At 39.0% G+C, this 12,426-nt stretch overlaps 1 protein-coding gene across 5 annotated transcripts in view; it reads right to left on the reverse strand.

Moving 5' to 3' along the window:
• Positions 1 to 11,626, reverse strand: part of KLHL5 (kelch like family member 5) — a 76,136-nt gene extending 64,510 nt beyond the window's left edge. For 2 of the 5 annotated variants that reach the window (XM_079152816.1, XM_079152815.1), the window contains exons 1-2: positions 11,295 to 11,626; positions 6,365 to 6,476 (exon numbers count right to left, since the gene is read on the reverse strand). In XM_079152816.1, coding sequence (XP_079008942.1) covers positions 6,365 to 6,426 — 62 coding nt within the window. In that variant the 5' untranslated portion in view covers positions 6,427 to 6,476; positions 11,295 to 11,626. The remainder of the gene's footprint in view (positions 1 to 6,364; positions 6,477 to 11,294) is intronic. The other 3 variants (XM_079152818.1, XM_079152817.1, XM_079152819.1) reach the window with 3 other exon arrangements.
• Positions 11,627 to 12,426: the final 800 nt, after the last annotated feature.

Below are 12,426 nucleotides of genomic sequence, written 5' to 3' on the forward strand. Positions count from 1 at the left end.
TGTATGATATTTCATGATTAGAGAACAATTCATTAAACAATTTCTTGCTATAGGCATTTGGGTTGATTTCAAGTTTTTGTTTGATTGCTATTACAATAATGTTGAAATAAACATCCTTGTGATGCTTTTGTGATGATGGAATTTATTCCCAGAAGAATTGTTGGATTGAAGGTATGTGTATTTTAAATTCAAATAGTTAAACTTCCTAAAATTCACATTTTCAAACATAAAGTGAGTTTACCCTTCTCATCTATTTTTATAGGCCTGACAGTTAACAATGAGTATTATAATTCTTTTAATTCCAGAGGACTACTGAATTTGAGCATATTTTTATAGGTTCACTGGCCATTTCTGAGCTACCTACTTATATTTTTTGCCTGTCTTTCTCTTGGTTATTCATCTTTTCTTTATTACCAAGTAGAAGCTTTTTGTGTATTACAGATATTTGTCCTGTATTTTTGTATTTTGAAAATACTTTAATCTGTTCTCCAGATGAATATTAACTAGTGCCTGTACCTTTCAAAATATTTTAAAATTAGAAGTTTGAGTGTGCGAGTCATAACTGGAGGCGCAAAGAAATATGAGTCAGTTGTATAATCACTCAGGCTCAGAAAAGATTATGATTACCAGCACACAAGGAGGCTTTTTCATGCCTCTCCCTAAAGGTAACCAACATGCTTAGCATAAATTCATTTTATTTGTTTTTGAAATTCAACCAAAGTACTCTTTTGTTCACTTTTTTTTTTTTTTTTTTTTTTAATTAATCTGTTGTGTGGGGTTGGGGTATAGCCCAGTAGTAGAGCACTTGCCTAGCATGTGTGAAGCTCTGGGTTTGATTCCCAGTACAACACACACACACACACACACACACACACACACACACACACAATCTGTTGTCTGTAGCAGCTGATGATTAGCTTTTATGGTTATACAGTATTACACTGTATAAATATACAACTATCAAAATCCATTCTATTGCTAACAGTTATTTGAGTTGTTCCTAATTTTAATTTTTGGCAAATAATGTTGCTAATATTCTTATACATGTTATCTGTTGCATGTACATATGCATGTACATATGCATGTACAGATTCAGTCCCTGTATGACATAAATACATATACAATATTACAATACAGCAAGATATAGGCATGCACAGGATAAACCCAAGGATAGTGAAGCAAGTGAAGATAGCTGCTCATGTCCAAGATATATTTCCAGTTAACCTGGAATTAAGTACAGTGAAAGACCCCCTTGTCAAATGAAACCTACAGTTTGTCTATTAAGTGAAAAAGTTGTCATAAAAAGGGTATAGCTACATACTCTTAAAGATGTTATTTTACCTTGAACATACAAATGCACATTCATTCACAAATCTTTTCATATATGGTAAATGTCATTATTTGATATAGTTATCCTATTGAGTTTGGATCCTCTTTCTTGTATAAACCATGCTAATGATCTACTGTCTGTGATTTCCACTTATGGCTTCTATAAATGGAGAGAGAACTTAAAAGCATTCTTGAAAAAATATGACTACAGAATTCATTAGGCCAGTGGTCTGTCCTCTATGGAAAAATCTTTTGCCAGACTATAAGTTATATGTATCATTTTCTCTTTCTTTATTTTCTTTATTTAAATATTTTTAGTTGAAGATGGACACAATACATTTATTTATTTATTTATTTATTTATTTAATTTATGTGGTGTTGAGAATCAAACCCAGTGCCTCACATGTGCTAGGCAAGCAAGTGGTCAACCACTAAGCCACAACTCCAGTCCTCTACATTGCTTTCTTCAAGGAGAAAGTCTTACCAAAAGTGTCAGCTTGACCAAACAGTGTACTCAGTGATACAGTTAATTTTCCCGATGTTATGAACTCTTTATTTCCTTGAAAGACTAATAGTCTGAAGGCTAGGTTGCTGATCTGTGTGAGACAGGTAGGCTCTCAGGAGAGAGAAAAAGACACCTTTACTAGGTGGAGAACTAGATCTATGAGAATGATCACTCAGACTTGCCTCTTTGGTTAGATAATAAAAACCTCCAGCATATGCTTGTACCAGATCAATTAGGAAAAAAGCACAATTGATTTAAATGCCACAAAATTCAAAGACCTACGTGCAATGTGCCCACAACTGATTAATGGTTAGACTGTTTAACCAGGAAGAAACACTCTAAACCCCAAATATCAAATGATTGACATGGGACTTGATGTTTATAAAAGTTTGCCTGGGAACCCATACTTTTCTTCCTAGGACAATCCTACATATAATCAGAGAGCTCAACCCCAAATTTGTCACTTGCCCTCTATTCTCTCAGAAGTGAGGGGCATCTGCACCCTGCCTTTGGGGTGTGTATATCTTTACTTTGCTGTCCTTTAGAAAATCTTGGCTGTGTCTTGTTTTCAATGTGTCCTGAAATTCTTGCCAGCAGTATAAGTCAAGAATCCACCTGGGCAGAGTTGAGATCCTAATGTCCCCTTACGGGGACCTCCTTGGACCCCTGTGTGGCAACACATGGACTTTGATAGGTACTGCTTTAGACTTTGAAGGCTTTTCTTTTAGTCTTAAAGTTATTCAGCCTTCATTCTGTTTGAGAGCAAATTTTTTAATAACTAATTTATATTGAGACATTCCAAAGCATTCAACTTAATTTTCATAGAAAGAATTCTTTCTTTATACTGTTATTAATTTACATGTTTACTAAAGTTTTATAATTACTATAACATGTATAATTGTTAAAACAGGTTTGTGAACGAATACAGCCAACTTTTGGTAATTACCCTACTGAAAAGTTAAGTATAAGAAATGTGCAGGTGTGCTATGGAGATCTACTGAACCATAAGAGTGTGGCTGGCCCTAGGGATCAGTAAGTACATTTCACAGAGGGAAAGAGAGCATCTGGTTAAACTGTGAGTTAGTTCAGGGGAGCCAATTGAGAGTTCTGTTGTTTCTCCATATCATTATTTACTAATGGTAGCCTAAATGATTTGATAGCAAAAGCCTGGATCAATAGCTAGGCCCTCACCAGAGAGCTATATAATTTTGGCAAATCACTTCACCTCCTTGATTCTCAGTTTTCTTTTCAGTAAAGTAGGATTAAGTCCTTGCTTTGGCAGCACATATACTAAAATTGGAACAAAACAGAGAAGATTAGCATGGCCCCTGTGCAAGGATGACACACAAATTTGTGAAGCATTCCATATTTTTAAACATCATTACCCTATGTACATGTATGATTATGCAAATGGTATGACTCTACTTCATGTACAACCAGAGAAATGACAGTTGTACCCCATTTTTGTACAATGAATTAAAAAAAAAAAGTAGGATTAAGTAACCAGCATGTATAAGTTTTAAGTAAGGATCTTGATTTGTAATAGCAACTATTTCCTAAGTGCCCCAATGTGCACAATAATATATGAAGCATTTTACAGTGAATGGGACATCCAGTTGTTAGAAAAACTGTGCATCAGGGGGCATTCCCCCTTCTCCCTTGCTGGTGAGTGGCAAGGCTTAATTTGAACCTTAGAAGACAAGACTGACTCTAAAGAACCTATGCTTCCAAGTATACTACACTGCCTCTTGCTTCCAAAATATCCCCATTTGCTAATCACAATTACCTTGTGGAGGAGTAATAGTTAAGTCCACTGTACAAATGAGGAAGCAGATTCAGAGTATAATTAACTTGTACAAGGTTAGATGTCTAGTAGAGTGAACTAAAGTTCCTTGCCACTAAGATCTGACCAAACTAATAGTAAATAAGGCACTAAAAGTACTTACATTTCTTATATAATACTGTCCAGTTCATCATAGTTGAAATTAAATGCCTACATAGCATTTATTCAGCAAATACAAGTGCCTTACAGATTTCTCCCTACTTGTCTCCCTACCAATTTTTGTCACTATTTCCTATAGAACACAGTGCTAACCTATAGTATCAGAAGTACCTTTTTCCATCCCTCAACTATGTGTAGTAGTATCTGGTAGTAAAACAAGGAACATTTAAAAAAAATTAGCTAAATTAATATTATATAGCCTTTTTTCCCTAGGTCATCTATAAAAATTGTCAGAGTTGATACTTTAATAACTATACCTTGATTATAAAAAGTATTTTCTTTTGAAAATAGCTCTACAGGGTTGGGCAGGTAGTGCAATGGTAGAGCCTGTGCTTGGCATGTACAAAGCCCTGGGTTCAATCTTTTTTAAATTTTAATTTAATTTTAGTTGTTGATGGAGCTTATTTTTATTTATTTATATGTGGTGCTGAGAATCAAACCAGTGCCTCACACATGCCAGGTGAGTGCTCTACCACTGAGCCCCAACCCCAGCCCCTGGGTTCAATCTTAAGCAAAAACAAAATGAAACAAACAAACAAATAAACGAACAAACAAAAAAAGCCCTTTGGCTTAAAGACTGGTTAAAAAAAAGTTTCTTGTCACCACTCCTTAGATTTTATGAATAAAAATATATATTTGCTATTGCACAAGAATGGAAACTGATGATATCACAAGGACAGTGGGAAACCACTGCTAAATTTTTGCCTGATCCATTATCTTTGGCATGTGTTAGGATACCCAGCTGTCTCATGTGCCATATAAAAAACAGTCTGGATAACCGTACATAATTTGTTTTACTGACCTGAATCAAATTCAGAAGTATTTCTGTCTTCCATGTAGCTTTATGGTGATGGAGGTAGAAATGGTAATCAATTGTTACTCTCTAGGCATAAATATACCAATCAAAGTGGTCTGGGGGTCTTTGAATACATAATGAGCAAATCACAGATCAGTTTGTTTCTGCTGCTGGACCAATCAGATTTTATAAATAATATATTTGTTAGAACAGCATAAGCCTGGTAAGGAAAGAGCAGTAAAGAATAATGTAAGAAATAAAGAGGAGAAAAATGTGAAAACTGTTCCTCATGCTACTTATAATTATAAATGGTTTATCATTACAGATGTTAATTAAGCCTAAAGAAACTCCCTAGCTTGCCCTAAAACTAAACTCCCCCCAAAAATGATAATAATTTTAAAAAGCCACCAAAAAACTGTTCTCATAATTTAACTTCAGCAAAAAGGAAAATGGGACAAGCTAGTGATTATAATGGAGATCAGTGGAAATCTGTGGAGGGTAGAATTTCTTAGTGTTAGTCATATGTTAGGTTAAATCAAATGTTCTTAAGACACCCTTCAAAGTGGTCCTCTCAACTTCTGTTGAGGAAAGGAGATGATAAATTAAGGGACAACTGGTTCAGGCACTTTCAAAAGACCATGCTAAACCGGACCAGCAATTCTAAAATCCTATAGAGCATAGAGTTGAGCATTCCTTCTTTCTGCTTATCAGAGAAATATCTCGCCCAAAGAAAGGCAAATATTTAGGAAACAACCAGCCTTAAGTCTAAATCCTCTCATATCCACTCTATATCATAGCCGAAATGCCTTACTAAACTTCAAATCTTGCTTACAATATTCTACCCAAAACTTTTACTCTTTTGTTTTCAATATTCTACAAGATAATAAAAGTCACGATCTTTTGTATAGAATTTAGGAACTTTAGTGATCTAGGAGTCCTTGCCTACCTTTCCAGCTTTACCCTCCTCTCACCCTATTTCACACTTTATCTGTGATAAAAAGTTAAAACACACGATATCAAAATAAGCAAAATAAATATTGATAACTACTTCCCAAACAAAAGGCATTGTAGACAATATAAATGTACACAGTTGACAAAATTCTCCTGCATTTAATCCTCTTAGTTATATTCTGCTGGCAATCTGTAGAATTAGGTATGTTAAATACATTATTCAGCAACACTGCTTATAGTAAAAATGATCTCCCTGATTAGTAAATTTGCATGGGGACTCAGTAACTATAAATACTCATAAGGAAAACTATAGTTTTGACTTCTCTGTGATAGCTCTTTTAATCAGCATACTTCTAGGGATCATAGAAGCTAAGTCTATGGAGTTATATGAGATTGAGTCCTGTGAGACATGAATTTTTTATTCCCAGGCAGCTATACCCACCTAGGATGAGCTTCTTCTGACACGCTGCCCAGATGGTATGTGAGCCACTGGCATGAACTGTTGTGAAGATCCCTCCCACCAATTAGGAACACTGAGATTGCTCTGCTGGCAAGTTGATAGCCTTCTGAGTAAATAAACCTATAATTTTCTAACATTGAACATTTAGTTGTACTTAAGAAGACCCCTTTGTTTGCAAAGCAATAAGAACAATGCATAGTGTATCTTAGAATGATATTTAAGAATCTCTACAGTCTGAACCCACTCGCTTCCCCTTTGCTCTTTTAGCTAACATACATCTTTAACAAATCCCACTTGATTTCACACACAGCCTTTACTCACCTTCCTCTGTTGTTATTTTTCTGGGCATCCCCTCTTCCAGGTATCATATACCACCTCCCCATAGTTCATCCCTTCAGCCATCTGCTGAGGTGAAGCTATGGATATTTTTCAACTGGGAAGAAAGGAGATATTGCATAGGTAAAGAATGCAAGGGAACTTTGCTATAAAAGCTAAGTACACACAGCTAACAAAAAAAGAATGGAAATTTACTGAGAATAAAAATAGATTAAGTTGATGAAGAGAGATGGTAATAGTATATTAAAATGTAAAAATATCCAAATAGAGTGTCTTGGAGATCAGTTTGGATGACAGAAAAGAGCAGAGCAAAGTAGCATATTAAGTGCTCCCTTCTTTCTACATTATTAGCCATGAGGAGAAGCAAGGGAGTCTTCATCGGTCAAAGCAGGTAACTTGCAAAGTTTTCCCAATTTATCACTTGTACTTTGGGAGAGGAAGAGAGAAATGAAAAAAAAAAAAAAAAATTACAATAGAGATGGCATTTGCCAGTGTTTAGGGAGGGAATATAGTAGCTCTATGGCAGCTCCAGTTCTCCCTTCTTACCCTGACTAGCATTATCAGTCTGTCCCACTAGAATTTGCAAGCTAATGTTAATTGTATAGAACTTCTGATGGTATCTCATATTCCTTTAATCTCAGGTTGCTTTGATTGCAAGTTATAAGAACCGCCTTCTTTATTTTAAAGTTGCCAAATACTCTAACTTGTTATACATTAGGGCCAACTCCATTATTTATAAACTTATAGTGGTTAACTTAAGGGCTAACCAAGATGGGGCACTTAAAAAAACCTTAGATCTGCTGGGATTACCAAAGGCTCTAGTTTCAAGTGAGTGAACTCTAAAGCACCCATGTAACAACAAAACAGAAAAATTAGTGAATAGAGAAATAAAAAAAAGAAGTATTTGTGAAGAAAGACACACTATCAAGAAAGCATATAGAACCGGAGAGAGAAAATAGCTTTAGCTCCTAACTTTCTGTTACTGATGACTGTTGCCTCTGAGGTCCAGCTATACTTCTTGCCCTTGAATTCAGACATAAAGCTATAATGTTTCTAACAAAGCATTCTTTCTGCTTAAGCTAGTTTAAGTAGTTTTGTGTAACTTGTCAGGAAATAATCTCTAGACCAAAAAAAGGGAGGGAGACAAAGTATAACACACACACACACACACACACACACACACAGATTTAGTCAGATTAATCATACTGAAAAATTCTATTAATGTTGCTTTAAAGAGAAAGGGAGAGAGAACTCAAATTATAGCTCTTTTCTATTGGAATTGTGAACTCCCTATTCATCTTTTTATGCTCGCAAGACCTAACACAGTGTCTTATATGCATTTGACAAATGTTTACTGAATAGACATACAATTAAAAAAGAATGAAATTCACTTGATCAAAACAGTGCATCTCATTGTGGAGTTTTCAATAGCATTTCATTTCAATTTTAGAAAAGATGTTCTTTATAATTCTCATTAGCATAATTCTGTTTAAACACACATACACAAAGAAATGCTGTTTCCTATTTTTTAAACAGAATACTGACAAACAATTTGGATTTGATTATTCAGTTTTTGTTTTGTTTTGTTTTTTTTTTTTTTTTTGCAGCATTGGCTACTGAATCCAGGGGCACTCTGCCACTGAGTTACATCCCCAGCCCTTTTTGTTATTTTATTTGTCTTGCTAAATTGTTCAGGCTGGCCTCAAACTAGTAATCTTCCTGCCTCAACTTCCTGAGTAGCTGGGATTATAGGCATGCCCCAAAGCATCAGGCTTAGATTTGTGTTAACTCTTAAAACTATGAAGCCCACTAAGTAAAGCAGTCATTAAAACTGTTCATAGATTCTGGTTCTCCTCCTTCTGGGAATATGGTAAATTGCGTTACCCCACCTTGTTGAAGTTAGGTGTAGTCATATACTTGTCTGGCCAATGAAATGACAGAGGAAGTTACCTTTTCACTTCCAAGTAGAAGCCTTTAGAGTCAAGGTACAATCATTCACCACATCCTTTTCCCTGCCCTAACAATTTGTGGAAGAATTGTGTTGAAATGGAGCCTCTGACAGCCTGGGGCTCCAAATGACTGCTTGGAGCAGAGATCTCTCATGATGCCCCTCACTGGACATGTGGTATGACAGAAATAAACCTCTCTTGTTTCAAACCACTAGGATGTGAGGGTCTTTAATTCCCACAACATAATACATAACTTGCCTGATGTACTTAGCAAACACCTTTCTCACAAAGGGTGTGAAGAGAATAGCTCTAGCCCTTAGTTTGTTTTTAGAATGGTAACATTGTATAGCAGTGTATCATTCAGAAATCACTTTTGTATAGATCTGTCCCATATTCTCCCAACTCATAATCCAAATACAGAAACTGAATGGATTCAGATAGAAATTTTAAACCAAACTCTCATCCTCTCAACTTTCAGTACTTGTGGTCTAAAACTCAGGAACCAGATTTAGATAAGGTGCTATTCTTTGCTCTTCAAACTTCTGCCATCTCTATTCAGGAATGGAATAAATTTATACAGGGATTCTTGATACATTATTTCATTTGCATTCTTAAAGCTATTTTTCTATTACCTGGTACCTGGTAGGCTCTTATTTATTCCATGAATCATTCTGTGCTATAATCATTCTAGTCTTACAAATAAGGAAACAAATTCAGAGAGGTTCACAAATTTGCTGGAAACAATCCTGCACATTAGTAGGACAATCTGAGATTTTGATTCCAAATCTCTTGCTCTTTACACTATGTACCATGCTTTCTAAGGTCTTCACAGTCACCGAATTTAGAAGTTGATAGCAAATTAATAGTACAAACAGCGCTGGTGATAAAATAACATGTCAATTACACATTTACCTCCACGAATAATTAAGAAGCCTTTCCCCAAGGACTTTTACTTGCTTAAACCTACTCTGATTCACAGACACAAAGTGTCCTGAAGCACAGGAGAAAAAGATGCCCAAAAGGGCAATTCGGTCCAACAGGCAACTTACAGAACAATGAAGAATCATGAAATTCAGGAGGAAAATAGCCTTTTTCTTCAATATGAAATATTTTAAAAATTCTAACTTTTTAGATTATCTTCACTTTGGTCCTTACCAAACTGGTTAACTTCAAACTTTCTGCTCTCCAGTTCTTACCAAATGAGTTGTAGGAAATGCTCATGAAGAACTGTGTGAAGGACAGATTACTCACCCATTAAATTTGGAAAACTCTGTTGTAAAAAAGAACTGAAATCTAACCCAGTTATCTCAAATTTATTTGAACTCATAATTTTATTTTAAGAAATCAACTACTAATTTTTCATTCCCTAGAACAGGGTTTGGGAAATCTTAGTTCAGATCATTCTAAAGGTTATGGCTGAATCAAATGAAGCCTTCAGTGAACTTAGAGTTCTATTATTGCCCCATATTGAACATTTTTGTGTAAAACTATTTCTTGTAGGGGTATTTAAAAAATATTGTCAACTGCCATCAAAATCTCCCTTTTTATTAGGGCCTATGAGAAAATACTCCTCTCAGGCCTCATTACTAGCAAATGCTTTGGTTAGGCAGAAGTACTGGTTTGGTTTTATGATGGAATTAGAAACACACTGAAGCTTACTTTGTTCTCCCCTCTCTTTTCCCCCTGACTCCTAGGAAGCCCCAAACCTGAACTGACTCACCTCTAATACAGGTCCTCATAGTATGTGCTTGGTATTATCTTTTTCCTTGATTTCATATTCTTTTTCCTCTGCTCTACCTCAATTTTCTCATGTAGTTTGTCCTTTTGTACTATACAAAAATCGTTTCAAAGAATTTTTGGGACTATATTTTGTACACATTAAGTCCTCTCTTACAATATATTGGTTTCTCCTTCCCTGCCCCATTACCCAAAAACATCAGTGTATTCGACTTTATGTACAAGTATTCACCTAAGTCCTGACAAACCAAAAGAACACACACATTCACTATGCAGTCAAATCCGTAAATCCTTAAAGCCAAAAGAAATTATTTTTTCCCAGTAAGTTTAACAACAAAAAAGACTAATTAAACTATTTCCTGAGCGGAAGGAAGACTTACTAAACTGTTTCCTAAGAAGAATTAACATTTCTTGTGCATCAGCAAATCTGCTAGGCATTTAATAACAGCAGCTCCACTTTTAAAAGAAAGCAGGAGAGGCATCCACAAGTACATAATCTCTGAAAGGATGTACAAGAAACTGAAATATTGCGGGGGTGCAGGTGTTGGGTGGGCAGAGAGTCTTGTATATCCTTCTGTACTCTGTGGATTTAGTGAATGTATCAAACCTCAAGGATGTTTTCTAAGATTAAACGAAACGAAAATAAAGAGGATAGAAAGTCTTTACTCTTTGACACGGTAAACTTTCCCGCCAGCTTCTAATTCCAGAATATTCATTAAAATAAAAGTCTAAATGCAAGTTTCAGCGGAGCACGTGGGATATTAAAACACAATTCCTCCAACTCCGGGTGCGAGGCCATTACATAACAGGAAAACTTAAAAACTTAGGTGTGACTGCCTGCAGGTACAATGAAGGGAACATCCGAAATGGTTTCGTTTGTTTTATTGGTAGCAACAGTCCACAAAGCAGCAGTGGTTGTGAACTGCAGTCCGCTCCTCACCCGCGGGCCACCAATGCCGCGTAGAGAACTTTGAACAACTCCAGGGCGGCGCGGGCCGCGGCTCCACGGCAGCGGCGGCAAGGCCGGGCCGGGGTTCGAGCCCCGCGCGCGGCGTGGGGAGGCGCCGCCCGGCCCACCCGCTCCGGGCCAGGATGCCTCCGGGTCGCCTCCCGGAGCCGCCAAGTCCTCGCGCCCCGCGCGCTCCGGGTCGCCGGGGCGCGCGCAGAGTCGCGTGGGGGCGGGGAGCGGGCCCGGTCCTCCCCGACGCCGAGGAGGAAGTCGCACTTACCGCGTCGGGCTCCGGAGGCGGCCGGGGGTCACGGCGGGGCGGGGCGGCCAGGCCGGAGGAGGAGGGCAGGCGGGGGGCGGGGGGCGGGGGCCGGCGAGCCGAGGACAGGGATGCTCGGCCCCTCGCGCGCCCCCAGCCCCTTCCCGGCAGCCTCGCCCCCGGCGCCGGCCGGCCCGGAGAGAGCCACTCCCCTCCGTCAGGCTGCGCCAGGCCGGGCCAAACTCCTAGGGCAGCCGGGAGGGAGCGGCGCGCCGGCGAGTGGGTGGGGGTCGGGGACCCGCTCACCGGTCAGTCCCGACGCGGAGCAGGCGGCTGCGGCCCCGCCCCCGCCCGCCAGGCCCCGCCCCCCCGGTCCCGCCCTCCCCCCCCCCGCTGGGCCGCTGGTGGGGAAAGGCAGCGGCCGCTGGCGGATTGGCAGCTTCTTTCTACCCCTTGGGTCGCTTGCTGACGGCTGGAGCGGGTTAGGGGGAGGGGAGGAGCTGGGAGAGGAGCCGAGGGCGCCAGCTGCAGCGACTGGAGTTCGTGGGGGGGAGGGGAGGACGTCAGGCGGGCGGGGCTCTAGTGAGCTGGGGGCGGGGGGATGGGGGGAAGCGGACCTAACAAAGATTCCGGTTGTTCCTAGGCCCTTGAAACTGTGTAAAGGGGAATTCCTGGGAGTGGAAGTTTAGGAAGAGGTCCCTCTGCAGGGCTGGAAGGCGATCAGAGAGCTCGCCTGTGTTGTCTCAGAGCATCCAGGGAACTCACCAAGAGTTGCCTCTTCTCCCGCCCCTGTAACCTTTCCCCTTGCAATAATCTCATAATTATTGTGCTCTATGTAGTAGATTTGTGCCGTTGCAATTGTGATCACAACACTGTGATCTTATTATTCGTTTCTAGTGGTGGGATACTGAGAATCTTAAGACGTAGTTTCCTTACTCATTTCTCCAGCAAATGAATATTGAACTCCTACGTGCTAGGTGCTAGGAACAACAATGATTTATCCAGCTTCTACGTGTCAAACACCAATCTAAAGTAGTTTATCTATGTATTACCTTATCATTATGTTTGAGCAAAACAGCTATGGTCCTTGCCCCTGGGGAGCTCAGAGTGGATAAAGAAAGGGGCTTCCTTTATTATTCTCAGAGTGATGTGT

The sequence above is a fragment of the Sciurus vulgaris genome (assembly GCF_902686455.1).
Source record: "Sciurus vulgaris genome assembly, chromosome: 9".
Classification (NCBI taxonomy): domain Eukaryota; kingdom Metazoa; phylum Chordata; class Mammalia; order Rodentia; family Sciuridae; genus Sciurus; species Sciurus vulgaris.